This window comes from Ruditapes philippinarum, unplaced genomic scaffold, assembly GCF_026571515.1.
Source record: "Ruditapes philippinarum isolate M1 unplaced genomic scaffold, ASM2657151v2 ctg1383_1_1_1_1, whole genome shotgun sequence".
Classification (NCBI taxonomy): Eukaryota; Metazoa; Mollusca; class Bivalvia; order Venerida; family Veneridae; genus Ruditapes; species Ruditapes philippinarum.
Window position 1 is genome coordinate 137419 of NW_026856195.1, and position 16219 is coordinate 153637.

General features: G+C 30.9%; 1 protein-coding gene across 1 annotated transcript; it reads right to left on the reverse strand.

Annotated features, from left to right (window-relative positions):
• Positions 1 to 277: 277 nt before the first annotated feature.
• Positions 278 to 10047, reverse strand: LOC132745741 (UDP-glucose 4-epimerase-like). The gene is made up of 8 exons (XM_060734711.1): positions 9949 to 10047; positions 9099 to 9212; positions 8039 to 8215; positions 7150 to 7330; positions 6815 to 6900; positions 6271 to 6348; positions 5078 to 5192; positions 278 to 3118 (listed from the first exon to the last, which is right to left on the reverse strand). Exons 2-8 carry the CDS (start codon positions 9192 to 9194, stop codon positions 3054 to 3056), a joined length of 798 nt encoding a protein of 265 aa, XP_060590694.1. The 5' UTR covers positions 9195 to 9212; positions 9949 to 10047; the 3' UTR covers positions 278 to 3053.
• Positions 10048 to 16219: the final 6172 nt, after the last annotated feature.

Below are 16219 nucleotides of genomic sequence, written 5' to 3' on the forward strand. Positions count from 1 at the left end.
TTCTATAGAATGTACTAGAGACCAATGCATTCTGTTAATGGCGTGTATCCCAGTTATTGTCCTATGCGTTATGCGGACCTGGGTCCCAGGTTAAAACATATACTAACATAGTTCCACAGCCTGTTTTACATACACATAGCCTATATGGATATATCATCACCTTAACTCCTATTTAATTATATAAAGTGTTAACCCATTACTGCACTAAGTAAATGGTATGTGCTAATGGGTGGACATTAAATGAAGTGCATTGTCTGTAAAACATAATGAAAACACATGAATTGATTCCCTTTTATTAAATTCAAACACATAAATGTGTAGTATCTAGCACTAAATAATAAACAACTTAAAACCACACCATTTCATTAATAATAACCCTTCAAATATACATAAAAGATAACAACAAACATATTTAATCTATAACAGTATCATTTCATGTAAATGTGTGGCATGGGTCTTTGACTTTCTGGTGGAATGAAAATATAACAGGTAAACACAATTTAATGTAAGACATATGTAAATTGGCTTTTAGTAACAATTTAAACTAATCTTTTCTTTTAACTGGTTTTGAATTTTAGTAAAGATATTTAAAATATCACAAAATATTGTTCTTTACAAGGCATTTCATGGACATAAATATTCAATTATATTAAAAAAAAGTTTGACAATAAAAATTAGATATGAAAATAAAGCATACTGAATGAGTGTAGGTTTAATACTAAATTTATTGAACAAGTTTAATAAGATTATTTTATGCGAGCCTTTGGCATGCAAAATAGTGTAACGCTAACATTTTATAGTGAGTCAGTCTTTACACTATGTTTGTATAATAATGCAAATGACTTCATGTTAAAATATATGCACGGCCATGCAATACCACTTTTATTGAGCCGCAAATTCGGCACGGGTATGTGATAAACAACACATTTCTGATACCATTATATAAAATTACAATACTAATAAAAAAGTTTCCATTGGAAACAGTCAAGCAAGGAATATAACAGTGTAAGACCAAAGTGAGCCAATATCGCTCCCCTGAGTAATGCTATACATTAAAGTAGACATTAAGTTATCAGAGATGGGGCTATTTTCACCTCAGGATCATAATTTTTGTAAGAAGCCCACATGAAAATGCACATCTAATATGCCTTAGACATTCTTGAATTTTGTGTTTTACCGAAAATTTTATAAAGCATTTATCCAGGTGATCAACCTACCACATCAAATGGGGGGAATTTAGCAGTCCGTTAAATACAGCACTGTACAATGATGTCATATTTAACTTAACATAACAATGTTTGCGTAAGTGCAAAAGTACACAAATTCTTTAAGAGAAAAATATGTGACATCAACATCAAAAGATATATAAAATATACTGATTTACTATACATTGTATTATAATTCGTTAATATATCATATGTATATGAATATTAAAATATGGGGTGTTATGTTTAAAAAACAACAACAAAAACACCATGAATCTATTTCACATATTACATTTGTAAATATATGTTTAAAAAAAAAAATGAAATGAGGAAAACCTGTTAAGCATTGAAAACCTTAATAGTACATTTTATTTTGAAAAAAAAAGAAAGAAAAACACCCAAAAAACATATGCATTAAAACATATTAGATCTAATACACATTAGAGCTAGCCCACAAGGATGGCTGGGAAGTGCTGGCTGATCTTGGTCTGCACTGGTGGCATAGGTAGTTTCAGTTGCCACCAGCAAGCTTAGTGTTACGCAGGTCGATTTACATTTTACAGCTCTGCTCCTCTAAATATCACAGTGACAAGATAATATAAAATAAACACATTGCAACACACACACAATTAAACAGCTCAAATTTAACGGCTCACCTGAGTACATTGATAAAAAATTGGAAGGAAAAAAAAACTGGATTTTTTAAACAACTTTGTAAGAGGACCGCCAAAAGAACATTTGTATGAGGTTTAAATGATAATGACCAACATAGAGACTGTACTAATAGCATGAAAGTGCATCCAAAGTACAGTACATAATTTTGTGTATATTGATGAAAAATTATCAACATTTTCAGCTTACATTCAGGAGGTTAAATCATGTGACTATTGGTATTTCACACGGTAAATGTGTTCCCCAAAGTTTCAATGGAATTCCTTCAGTTGTTGGTAAAGAAATAAAGCTGTACTCAAAATCTCAACAAAGTGTTATGCCAATGCCAGAGTAGGTTCTGTTTTCTTTGAAAAGTTAAATTACCAAGTATCGAGTTGGTGTAAATCATGCTGTCTTGATTAAATGTGTTTCATACACAATTATATACACTGTTACACAATCATATACACAACTTTTACACAGCTGCCATTATTATCCTCAACTTCAAAGGCATTAAAGGTGTACACTTTTAACATATAACACTGGTATACGTATAAAGTAGAAGCTCTTGATTCCCAAAATAACCCCTGAATTAAGATTTCTAAAATCACAACTGTAAAATTAAAGTGACATTATGCCCATCCAAGGGTATATAGTGAGTGAACATGTGTATATATAAATAAGTTTTCATTTTGTAATAATTCTTTTTGATGTTATAATTGACTTCGCAAAAAACAATAAATAATGCATCCCTTTTTTTTAAAGTAAAATAAGGACCATAACTCAAAAACCAATCTATGAAATTTGATAGCATTTTGTGATTGTCTCATATATACATTCCATATCATCATATACTATTTTTGAGTATCAGAAAATTAAGCAAACCAATTCCAAGATTATATATGGATCTGGACTAATGGAAAACAAAGCATTTCAATATCCCACCACAGATTTCATCTGTGGGGAACTTAAACATTGCAAAAAGCTTAAAGTTTAAAAATGTTAACTAAATCAGGTGGGTTAGTAAAAACCTCTAAAAAAATACTTTGCTTGGCCTACAATACTTATTTTACATCCCAAAATCTTTCAATGTCTTTATCTATACTTCAATCAGCTAATCACAAGTCCCTCACACCAATAAAGCCTATCTAAAAACTAGTTTCTTTGGATGTTTAAGTTAAAATATATAAATGTTTATTAAGTGCTTGCTTCAGTTCGGAAACCATTGGGATTGTTTGACTGCCAGCGCCATAAATCCTCACCTGAAATGAAATAAACTTAGCAATCAATAACGTAAGAAAGTTATTAATCCTAAGAAATTAGAAGGGTTTTCATTATTAATAGATTGGCAATACATAATTTAACATTATAATTGGTTGAAATGCTGGTAAAATCGTTTGAATTTTTAGCCTGTATATTAAAATATCCCCCTTGTTTTTGTTTGCACATTCCTTGCCTGAAATTTTCTCTAAAGATTTTTTGGATAGTTTTATAAATTCTTTGAAGAATTTCTACCCTATCTGATTCCATTCAAAAATAACAAAAATAAGTTTTCTCTTCCACAAATCTAAAATCATAACTTGTTTTTTATTTGCTATGTAAAACTTAAATTGATACAATCAGACTTGCAGTAATTTGTAGAAAGATGAATAAATATTAATATAAAACTTTTTAAAACAATTGGATAAAAATATTTATTATTTATAATGAAGATCAATATTAAGATTAATTTTTTGAAGCATGTTTCTACAGAATTTTATCAACAGTTACATCATTTTATGACATTTCAAGTCCCTGATTTAGCAAACAATTAAAAGATAAGTAAATAGTGAAAATATGGGTGTAAACTAGAAAGAAAGTTTATGAATTTGATACTGATTCACGATCCTCTAAACACAATTCATGGCACTTACGTTATAAAATCTTCACTCTTTATGGAAATATATAAAACAAGCAATTATCATAGTATTGCAAGCAATCCATAAGTCCCCTACCGGTAAGAGCCCAAGCAACATTCTGAAGGGCCATTCACTTAGGTTCCTATTTTAAGTAAATTTGTTGAAAAAAGTTCTTTAAAAGTGATCACAGGAAACAGTTTTAATGTACAGACAGACGGACTGAAGGACACTCTAAAGTTATTTTTTAAACATCCCTGTTATCAAAATATAACATTTTTAAAATCCTATCATGATTGAAGAAGTTGGAGTAAAAATTACCAATTTCTCAAAAAAAGTCTAAGTTCAAAAGGGGCATAATTCTGGAAATAGTCTTGCTAGAGTATTGAACACTCACAAATGTTGAGTGACAATAAGAAACATTTATATGAAGTTTGAAGTAGATACATTCAGAAAAAGAAGTTATTAAAAAAAAACAATGTTTTTTTCATGAAAATTTTAAGTTCAAGGGAGGTAATTCTGATAAATTTTGTACTAGAGTTGTAAACCTTGCCACATATGATATGGTTGATGACAAGCAACTTATATTTAAAGTTTGAAGAAAATACCTTAAGAAATAAAAAACTTATAGTGAAAAAACTTAAAAACTAGAATAAGAAATCTTGAAATTCAGTCTATTTGTTGCCATAGCAACCAGAATTTTCAACATAGGAAGATAAGAAAAGGATGTGCATAATTTCCATACTGCCATCTACCCATTTGTCAAGTTTCATAAACATATTTTCAGTACTTTTTGTGTTATCACTGGATCCAGGTTATGTGTAAAATTTGCCATATTTTCAGTCTATTTGTTGCCATAGCAACCAGAATTTTCAACATAGGAAGAAATGAAAAAGACATGCATAATCTCCATACTGCCATCTATCCATATATCAAATTTCATAAAAATATTTTCAGTACTTTTTGCGTTATCGCGGGATCCAGTTTATGTGTAAAATTTGTCATATTTTCAGTCTATTTGTTGCCATAGCAACCAGAATTTTCAACATAGGAAGAAAAAAAAAAGACGTGCACAATCTCCATACTGCCATCTATCCATATATCAAGTTTCATTAAAATATTTTCAGTACTTTTTGCGTTATCGCGGGATCCAGTTTTGTGGACGGACGGACTGACGGACGGACAGACGGACGGACGGACTGACGGACGGACAGACGGACGGAGGGTAAACCTAAAGTCCCCTCCGGTAAACCGGTAGGGGACTAAAAACAACATTATAATATACATCAAAATATCATAAATGGATAAAATATGATAACAACTTACACATTTTAGAGAGATCAAGTTTTGCTGTCCAGCCTAGTTCTTGTTCTGCTAAAGCAGCATTTGCGTAACACGAGGCTATATCTCCTTCTCTACGTCCTGCTATTTTATATGGTATCTGAATATATAAAATATTGTATATATTTATCATGCCAGAAATAAGCAGTCAGGTTAGAAAAATAGGTGGAGTGTTAGACTGTGAATTTGGAGACCTGGGTTCAAATTCCAGGCCTATCAGGTCACTTTCGTTGCGATTGATAATAAAATCTTTTCTACAGTCATTGGCACTGTACCTATGCTCTGGCATGTACAGAAGTTTCTTGTGAAAGTAGAGGCTACTTGTACTAGTAAGCTGCTTGAGAGCTCCGCAGAAACGATTCGGTGGCTGAACTGTGCTCTGGTTAATTCAAAGGGGCTTCCTGCCGTCATCCCAAGTGAAAACTACCAACACCACCACCATGCCAGCTACATTATATATACATAAAATAAGGTATACATTTATCACACCAGAATAAACAAAATATATCCAATGTATGTTCCGCTACTTTATCTGGTACCTGAATACACAAAATATCAAATACAATCTACGGCCTGCTACTATACCTGAGTAACATGATAAATACATGAAAATGCCACTGTTTTTTTTTCAATTTTATCAGACATATTTCAAGGGCTCTGAAAATCTCATTCCTCCTGGACAATATCAAGCTTGTCTGATAAAGTTAGTTTGTAGCATATTATTCTATATATTTGTTTGTTTTTGTGTTTTTTTCTGCCAATTTCTGTCAATTATTTAACAAATGTTTGGTCATCTCTCTGTGGTCAGTCCACATTATTCACCTTTCTAGATAACTAACCAGCATTTACCAATTTCTCTGCAAGTGACTGACCATACCACATGATTTTCGAATCAGTGTTAAGAGACAAATGACCATTAGTCTCAATGGCTGAGATCAACTGTCAAAGAGAAATGTCACCTCGTCCAAAGATTACAAATTTGATGCTCTCCCTGTTGCGCTAAACTGGCAAATTTTATTCTACATTACATACATTATTACAAAATATTTTTAAACCTATGAACAAGTGCTTTTTTGATTAATATGTTTTCCAAGCAATTAACATTGCACTAGAAAGATAACTAACCGGAACCTACATGGACGTGATCTTGATAAAATAATGTCTGAAAACATACTTACAGGTTTGCCCGAGGCCTTCTCAAAAGCCTTTACCATGTCTATCACAGAAAAACCTTTGCCAGTTCCTAAATTATATACCTGTAAAATAAATATTTATAAATTACAGCTTCAGTAACAGATTATAGTCAGACGGAAAGATGAACGAACATGCATGTACAAATATTTGCAGCTATACATAGTGATATTTTGGTTAAAATGTCACAATGACATTGAAAAGGTCATTAACAAAGAAACGATGATTTTTGAAGAATTTAGTACTGTTCATATCTACAGGAAGCAATGGCCTATTTGTAATGCTGTCTGCAGGTCAACCTTTCAACCTAGGGATTGTGTGTTCAAAACCATGATTTTACATATGACACCAGTATTGGTTAGTTCCAGGAAGGAAAGAGTTAAATACAAATAAAAATCCTTATACAATGAACAATTCTTACTTCCTGACAAGTCATTTATCTACATTCAATCTGGAAATTAAAATAAAGTTGCTTAATGACTAAATAAGATTGAAAAAATTTCTTTTGAAATGACATCAACAAACACTTACTTTACATCCACATCCTTTTTCAAGGCGTTTTAAAGCTGCTACATGACCTTGAGCCAGGTCAACAACATGTATATAGTCTCTCACACCTGTAGAACAATATATTTATACAATGTACAGTACAAACATTTCTCTACAATTCTATTCTGGTGGATATCAAATGATACTTTTACAAAGTCATACAAGTTATTAAATACATTTGTTTCAAAATTAATTAATTGGTATATAGAATAAAATAAAATATTAATATTCATTTTCATAGCGATAAAATCACTGTTGGGTATATTTCATCTCTTAATTGAACATTTTTACCAGCAGTATAACCATGTGTACTATACCTGTGCCATCTGGAGTGTCATAATCATCACCATATACTGTCAACTCCTTCCGTCTACCTACAGCAACCTGAGATATAAATGGCATTAGGTTGTTTGGAATACCTTGGGGATCTTCCCCTATCATCCCTGATACATGAGATCCTACAGGATTAAAGTAGCGTAACAACACAACGTTCCATTGCTGAAATAAATGTTATACAGATAAGAAAATAAAATACATTTAAAATGTTACATGTAATATCTAAGCCTTTGATCATGCAATCAAAGATTAAAATATTTCAGTTCCTTTATGTATTCTTGCAAAAAATCTGTGCAAGCAGGTGTACATTAACGGTGAATACAACAGATATATTTTCGTAACCAAGCACCAATGTTGCAATTTTTTTTCATATGCATGACTCAGGTGCAATAAAAATGCAAAAACAGTCCTTGTTGTTTTATAATTAAAACATAAATGACAAATGACTTTGCACCAGCATGTGGAAAGCATGGCACATAAAGCTCTATCTAACAAAATATTTTTATATAATTTGTAAACAGTAAAATAATGTTGTTTCCATAATCATGTGTGACTGATGCTCAAAATAGTTGTTACATAGAAAGCCTCCTTAATTCATTACATATGGCTATTATGTAAATAGAATAAAATGTTCTAAAACAAAATATTATACAGCTAGTTAAGTAGGCTTTTAACCATTTAGCAAAGATTTCATGAAATTTTGCCATTCAAACATATTTCTATCATACTGATATATTTATTTGGAAATTCTCCTTTGTCAAAATTCGAACAATGGTTTTATAAACTACAGGCAGCAGATATATAGCATTATACACTTTAATTAACAAATAAAAACTTTGATACTGCTCCCTTGAATTCAAGCTTAAATACCTTTTCAGCAGTGCATATATCTTTTAGTATTTCTTCAATAAAATACTTTGTTTTGCCATATGCATTAGTACAGCCTCCTGTGGGGTGTTTCTCATCTATGGGGAGATAACTTGGTGAACCATAAACTGTGGCAGAACTTGAGAATATCATGTTATACACTTCAAATTCTTTCATCACCTAAATAAGATAAAAAATACAGTTTGTCAAATAGCTAGGTGAGCACAGAGAGATGAACAAAAACATTCTTTGCCTAAAGTCTATATATCACAACATTAAACTTAAAATAAATATCACGATTCACCTTTAAATGTCTATTATTGAGAATAATTAACTTTCCGTTACCATAGCAACAGTAATTCTCTTCAGAAGTGCAAACAAAATAATATTCTCAATATATTTTCAGTTTTCACACACATGTACTAATTTTCAATACCTAACCATTCTTTGCAGACATAATAATTGGAACTGAATTATCTTAAAATCGCCTTTTTCACCTTTAACAAAAACAATCTTGACCTTTGAGCTTCATACACACATGTTACAATGCACAACACATTATCTTATGGTGACCCCATGAATTGTCTGATGTCAGAATAATGAACATAATGTACATGTACAATGTACTAAGTATTGTACTAATTTGACCAAAAACTTCCCTTGTAAAACAATTCAATTAACATAATCATTGTGCATAATAATGGCACTAAAGAGCCTGTAATTTGTAATGATAATAAAGAAAGGTAAATCTTTAACATTAGACCACTTAATCAAGGAAAGAAATCAAGACTAAGTAGATATAAGTGTCAATTTCAATATCCTAGCCACCCCTAAGTTTAAGCCCTGTGTAGGTATATGATTTGCTCTTATACTTTAAAACCTTTAACCTGTTGAATTTGTGACCTGCCAACAATATAGAGCCTGGTCAGACTGCAGATATTCAGGCTGGCCTTGCTCTATACTGGTGGCAAAGGCTTGCCACAATTGGTTCCAGCAGGTTAAGGGTTAACCACTCTGAGAAAGAAAGCTAAGGATATTCAAAATACAAAACTAATATATTTACCTCTAACAGATTGACAGTTCCTCCTACATTTGTTTTATAATACAGCAATGGTTTTTGGCAGGATTCTCCAACAGCTTTCAGTCCAGCAAAGTGCATTACACAAAATATCTTGTGCTAAAATAGAACAAAAAAAACTTAACATAAACTATCTGTGTATGTCTAAACATATCTAAATGAAACAATTTGTAAATTTTTAATACAATTCAGTAGTAATTGGACATAATTATGTGAAGTTTCATGAACGTTCAATAGTTTGTGCAGACATTGAGCATACATGACATTGAATGAATCAAATTATGGCCATTTGGTTTAGTTTTCCGATTTGTTTGATGTTTCCGAAACTTTGAACCACCCAATTATACTTTTCATACCAAAACAACTTTGCAATCACAACTACATGGGCATGATCGTATTTTGTCTATTTAAATTAACACCAATCAGTTGCTTTGGTGCAATCAATGAAAATACATGTATTGTTAATTCTTGGGTGAAAGTTAAAAATATCAGAAAACCTGAAAACCCTGAATTTAGTATGATTTCAGTTGGTTTTATATAGAAAAAGAGAGTTTTCAGATGTAGAAAAAACCTGAAGTTCAGGCAAATGCCTGAAAGATTGTACCCAAATTGTTTTCTCTTGGCAAATGCCTGCTGTGAGAAGTTGGGCATAAGAATTCCACACCGCTGCTTTATGGAAACAAAGTGCAAGAGATGCACAAGACAAAAAGTACAATTTTGTCTCCACACCATAGGGGGAAATAAATTATTATGACTTTCTTTGATTAACATATTAAATTTTTTATTATGACATTTAATTCTTCTTTATTATGAGTTGACATTTAACTAATCTCACCTTTTTGAATATATCTCTCAGACCATCTTTATCTAAAAGGTCGACACTGTATGTTTGTACACTTTTCCCTGTTATTTTCTTTACACGGTCTAAGCTCACTAAAATGGAAAACAAGATAGTAAAGTTTATGCGCTATAAATTCTTCTTAAAACTACTCTCCCATACATAATGGTTGGGGCGTTTTTGAAAATAAAATATCATTTAAGATAAAATTTCAATACCGGTTTGAACATTTACATGAAAGTATATGTCTTGCACCAAATACAAGCTTATTAAAGTTTTGGCACTCCTAACCATGTATAATTTAAAACATTTAACATGTTCTATTTTATAAACACTGGTGTGCGAGTCAGTCAATTTAAACACTAATGAGGGCATAACACCTCCAAAACTCAAAGGTAGCCTCTAATCTGCTTAAGTTGTGAAATAAAATTGCCATGTTTTGAAATTCGGAACAATCTAGTTGTCAATATTTGGATTTGTCTGGCTTTGAATTAAATTTTTTGAACAGTTCATTAAATAAAATATTTTGAGGTTGATATTAAATACATAAATACATAAATTTAGCTATTATAAATATAGAGCCCAGTCTGATTGCTTAGATCATGCAGGCTGGCATGGCTCCACACAGTCACTATTAGCAAGGTTTATCACTTTTAGTTCTAGCTGAGGCTAAAGTAACAAGAATGAAGATCAACAAGGCAAAGGCAACGTTCACAGGACGCCGCCCCCGGACACACCCAAGCAGGACACCCAGAAGGCATCAAACAAGTACCTGGAGTGGACACAAGGCCAAAAGGAGCGGGACATGTAATGTGAAATAATATAAACAAAAACAGGCCCATAAGGGAATTAAAGGGAAAAGGGCTGTACGGGTGAAACATATACATAAAGGTCTAACATATCTAACTTGTCAAAATATGTTTTGTTAGCATATTTAATGATTTCTTTTTACAACATTTTTTTTAAACATTTTCATACCCTATGAAAGTTGTGCATTAATTTTTAAGTTTTCTTTTTAATTTAGTTGCCAACTCTATTTAATATTTTAAATATACAGCACTGTATTACAAGAAAGCTACAAAAACTCTTTCATCACTCACTTGAATGAAGACAGCAGGGATCAGAATATATTTTCTGAGCCACTCATTTTGAGTTGATGTTAAATTCTAGAATATGCAGGCTTCATCTATAATAACTCTGTTGCTTATTTCATTTTTAAAATACAATTAGACATGTGGAATTTTCAATCCATGGATTATATCTATTTTCTTTGTTTGTTTGTTGGATTTAAGTCACACAGCACAGTAAATGTCATATGGCAGCGTTCCAGCTTTACTGGAGGAGGAAGACCTCAGTGCACTATTTCATGCACTTCTTGGCATACCAGAACATTCCGTAGACTACCTTGTTAACTTCTTCACATGAACTAATCCAAATGTCTTGACAGGATTTGATACTCTGTGATGGGCAACTGATTTGAAATAGGCAACCTTAACCTCTTGGCCACTGGGGCATTATCTTTTTACTTCATTAATATAACTGAAACCATCATGGGATATCCACGGCTGATTAGCACGTAATGATAAATGTAAATGGTTTGGCTGTGGATATTCAATATAAACTAAAACATGTATTGGCTTATCTGTTTGACAACTAAAATATAAGAATGGTGGCATGCAATAAGCAGTTACATGTAAGCTACCCTGGATGTGTGTTTCTATACATCCATATGTGTGGTTTTTGTAACTTAATTGGAAGGTGGCAAGTTGGCCTGTTGATATGGGAAGAATAATTGTTGCTAAATTTGCTTATTTGGAAGTAAAATGCTAGCGTTAAGTTCTGATTTTTGGGAAAACTGCATTTTTGGAAGAAGCCTCTGTTATATAAAATGAAAAACCATTGCCATAAAAACATTATCATAATACATGTTACATGATGTATATGCCCTTCTGGTATAAAATATCATAAAATCTTATATCGGACAATCAAATAATTAAATACATTGTTGCAACTTCTATAATAATAATAATAAACATTACTGTTCTGATACAAGATCATAATGAAATGATTGAAAATTTTAGACAATTAATTAAGATAACTTGTATATTCTTTTATATTCTAGAGGGCAAAACTGTTTTTGTGACAACAAGTTAATTAACTTAATAAAATTTTTATTTTTATTTATCTTATCTCTTTTGTTTACGTTATATTTACCCAGAGGGTGCTAAATGTCAAATTTTATATCAAGATAGACTATGCAAACTTAATTTACAACTTACAAAATGAAACAAAAATCAAGTATTGAAAAAATGGCAATAACATTTTAAAAAATTTTAACTTAAATTTTCAAGTCTCATATACCACTCCTCAAGCTAGGAATAAAATTATTATCAATTTTCAATGAAATCTTTTGTATGCACTTGAAACTTGAAATACTGTTAAAAATAAATCCATATCAATTTAATTAAATAAAAATAAATCAAGAGAGGTATTATAAACAGAATGTTATCTTGAAATGAAAAATAGAAGTCTATGTTTATATGCAACTTATACAGAATTTATGTGACACCCATCACTTTTTATCATTGAGTTAATTGGGGTCTACAATTTAAGGTAGGGAGGAAAGGCATTTATGTTTCAAATGTAGCAGTCACATTTTGCTTTACAAATACACTGACCCAAAATGAAAACTTTACACTTCAATTTTTGTCAGATTCAAATGTTGATTATTTCATATTTTGTGGTTATATCTATTTTTATCTATTTATATTCAATGTCTTGCTAATCACTTGTGTAGTTTTTTTCCCCATCAGCAAAATGCATGCATTTTTAAACAGCTGATTGACCGTAAGGATTAAAATGAAAATCTTGAAAAATGAATTTTATCAACACTGCATTTTGGCCGACTGTGTGCACCAAACATATTTTATACATCAAAATGAGAGGTACAACATATCAACATCAGGGCTGGTTTAGATTATTTATTTTTTTGCCGGTATCTTTATCAGGATATTTTATACATATACATTTACAACAGTCAAGCATCATACATAGAGGATATTGAATGAGTGTAGATTAATACTAACTTTAATAAACAAGTTGAATAAACTATTGTTTTATTCAACAAGTTCAGTAAATTTAGTATTGAATCAACATGAATATAACATTCTATTTATCACACATCTAAAGTCTGAAAAAGAGTCAATTTCCTTTGACACCCCAAAAGAGTTACCCTTAGTTACCCCTATGCTTGTATATAATCGAAATGATGTCACATCAAATTGTAAAGTTGTTTTTATTAAGGACGTTTTTCGAGTTTTCATATAGACATATAGGCAAAATTAAAACTGTTCTATAGAATTTCTTTAAACTTGGCATGTTGTTAGAATATGAGAACAGAAACATTTTAAGCTAAAAAAAAATTGGGGTCACCTTTCTCGTTTTTGAGTTATCTGCCCCTGAATCATAAATAAACTGAATCATTTAAAACATACGTAAATGAATTCTTGTTTTTACTTCTGGATAATGTTTTCTTTTTATTGTTGAATACAATACATAATAACAATGTACATGCAACTCCTTATATTGTTTCTGTTTTTTTTAATTTTTTTTCAATGAAAATAAAGGCACTTTAAAATCAAAATATATGCCAATTTTTGAGAATAAAAATGCACAGGTTATGAGAAGAAGTGGGGAAAAAATATCCACTCTTAATTTGTTCTTGAAATTTTGCATATCGACTAAGATGAAGGTAAGCTTCAAGAAAATAAGAAGAAAAAAATGTACTGTTTCGCTTAATTGTAAATTATCTGCCCTTGAATTAAACGAAAAAGTCCAATTCAAGGGCAGATAACTCGGAAATGAGAATGGTGACCCCAAATTTTTTTCCATTTAAAATGTTTCTGTTATCAAATTCTAATAACATGCCAAGTTTAAAGAAAATCTTTTGAACAGTTTTAATTTTGCCTATATGTCTTTTATGAAAACTCCGGAAAACGTCTTTAAATGGCTTTATTATACTCCAGCACCTTGGTTTATGTGTTAAATGTAATTATATCTGACATATGGTTCATAAAAAAAATCAATGACTCCACAATCAATTACAGTCTTGAATTGAGTTTAGTGTAAAATAAATCAAACAGAAAAGGAACAGTATTTTATTATATAGCCAAGTATCAGGTTTTATAATTGTCCTATATGCAAATCAATATAGTAAAACAGCTTGCGATAGTTTACAAAAGACCAAGAACACTTTCCCACTGAGGGGATTGGTATTTTAATAACAATTCATTCTTCATTACTTCCTAGTTTCTTACAGGTAAAGTTGGCAAAGTTTTAAATCTGTGTCAATTTAATATGAATGAAATTTTTAACAACCTTTTATCTCTCACATAATTTGTTGTTTACTGTTTTTGATAATGATTGAATTTTTTGTGTCGGGTTGGGGGGGGGGGGGGGGGGTTTATTGCTTCTTTTCAGCTTCATAAGTAATGCATTGATTGCAGTGAAAATTAAACTTAACATGTGTTTTGAAATAACAAACTTACAAGTGAAAAATAAAGACAATCACTGAAATTCTTAAAAAAATTATCCTAAACTTTAAATGTAAATGTTCAGACTATAATTTTACACACAAAAAATGCTTAAAAAGGCTTTACTCTATTAACAATACGGTAAGTTTTATGCAGCAAAAAAATTGATCTTAAAGCTGTGTTTTGATATATAACTGTAAACATACTTACACGCCAAATATAAAAACAACCAATGAAATCCATAAAAATTTATTGTGAAAACCAATAATTTCACAGAAAATTTTGCTTAAAAAGGAGCATAACTTTTCAATAATAAATTTTTTTGCAGGCCCCAAAATTTAAACTCAAAAACTGTGATTTTTTAAACATAAGGGAACCCTTTAACAAAAATTTTTAGATGACACTAAAAAATTTAAAATGACCCAAAAAAAAAAATGTTTAAAAACCTTTATTTTTTCTTTTTAGAAAACTAAAACTAGGGACATTTTTCCCTTTAATTTAAAAGGGGAAACAGGGTCTAAAGGGGAAGGGGGGTCTGCCCCTTTAAACCTTTTGGATATGGGGGCCCCAAAAAATGTTTTTTATATAAACCGTACTGGGTATTTCCCAAAAAAGTTTAACCCTTAAAGTTTTTTTGGGAAAAAAAAAAATTTTTTTTTCCCAAAAAAAAGGGGGGGTTAAATTTTTTTAATTTTCTTTTTTAAATTTTAATTTTTTTAAATTTAAAGAATTTTTTGAATGAAAAAATGAAAATTGGGGGGTTAAAAACTTACACCATTTCTAGCATTTCAAAGGGTTTTTCCATCCAATAAAATTATATCCGGGGGCTAGTAACTCAAAAACTTGGTGAGTGCCCCCATTCCGGGCACCTCCTGTCACTTTTTTTTCCTGAGGCCCTTTTTCAATTTTGACTGAAAAGTTTTAATTTTTAAATTACATTTATGTAAATACAATTTTACTATTTAGTCAAGATCTGCAGAACAGTCCTCAAAAGCAAAGTGGAATGACAAACAAAAATTACATATTCAAAACTAAAGTCAGTTCCACCCAATATAATGTTAGTGGTCATTGAATTTCACAAGAACGTACAGAAGACATGAATTATCTTTTTGGAGGAAACTTACAGCAAAAAAATTAAGAAAAAAAAAGTTTGTTTTTGTTAAATTTTGAAGCCGCCAATTACATACATCTAAGGCATAAAATTCCTGCTAGATAGCATACATATATACAATTATGTCAATCATGTATCATTTAAATTTTTCGATTGATCCACACCTTTTTTCTTTAATTTGGCACATTTGGCTGTTTTATTTTTAAAACCTTAAACAAGCCTGAAACAATGTTTAAAGTTTTTTAAATTAAAGGGGCTATAGGCTACAGTTTTAAAGGCAGAATAAAAAACTATATTTAATAGTGTTTACCAAGTAAAATGAGTGCGAAATCATAAGTGCTTGGCGCACTGTAGTCCTATTTAAATAAGACGCCGCTTTGAGATATTTTTGCTTCTGGGAAAAGCAACATCATAAGACTTGACCAACATAAACTATAACAAGCCTGTAACGTCTGATATATTGGACTAGGCGCACTGTGGACCACTTGCGCCAGTTTTGGTCTACGCTGTGCTGATAAGATTAAGACCACAAGTCTATAACAGCTGAACAGTGTATAACGCAATATGTAAATTGTTTCTTTTTGCACCTTCACATCACCTATCCATAATAATTTGTTTTTAGTCC

What these genes read in the sequence shown, in the direction of transcription:
- LOC132745741 (XM_060734711.1), bottom strand. Translation starts at nt 9,194, where the DNA reads ATGCACTTTGCTGGACTGAAAGCTGTTGGAGAATCCTGCCAAAAACCA. An exon ending in GAACTGTCAATCTGTTAGAG is followed by an intron (nt 8,216 to 9,098) that starts GTAAATATATTA and finishes TATCTTATTTAG; the next exon opens with GTGATGAAAGAATTTGAAGT. An exon ending in AAAAAGGATGTGGATGTAAA is followed by an intron (nt 6,349 to 6,814) that starts GTAAGTGTTTGT and finishes TTTATTTTACAG; the next exon opens with GTATATAATTTAGGAACTGG.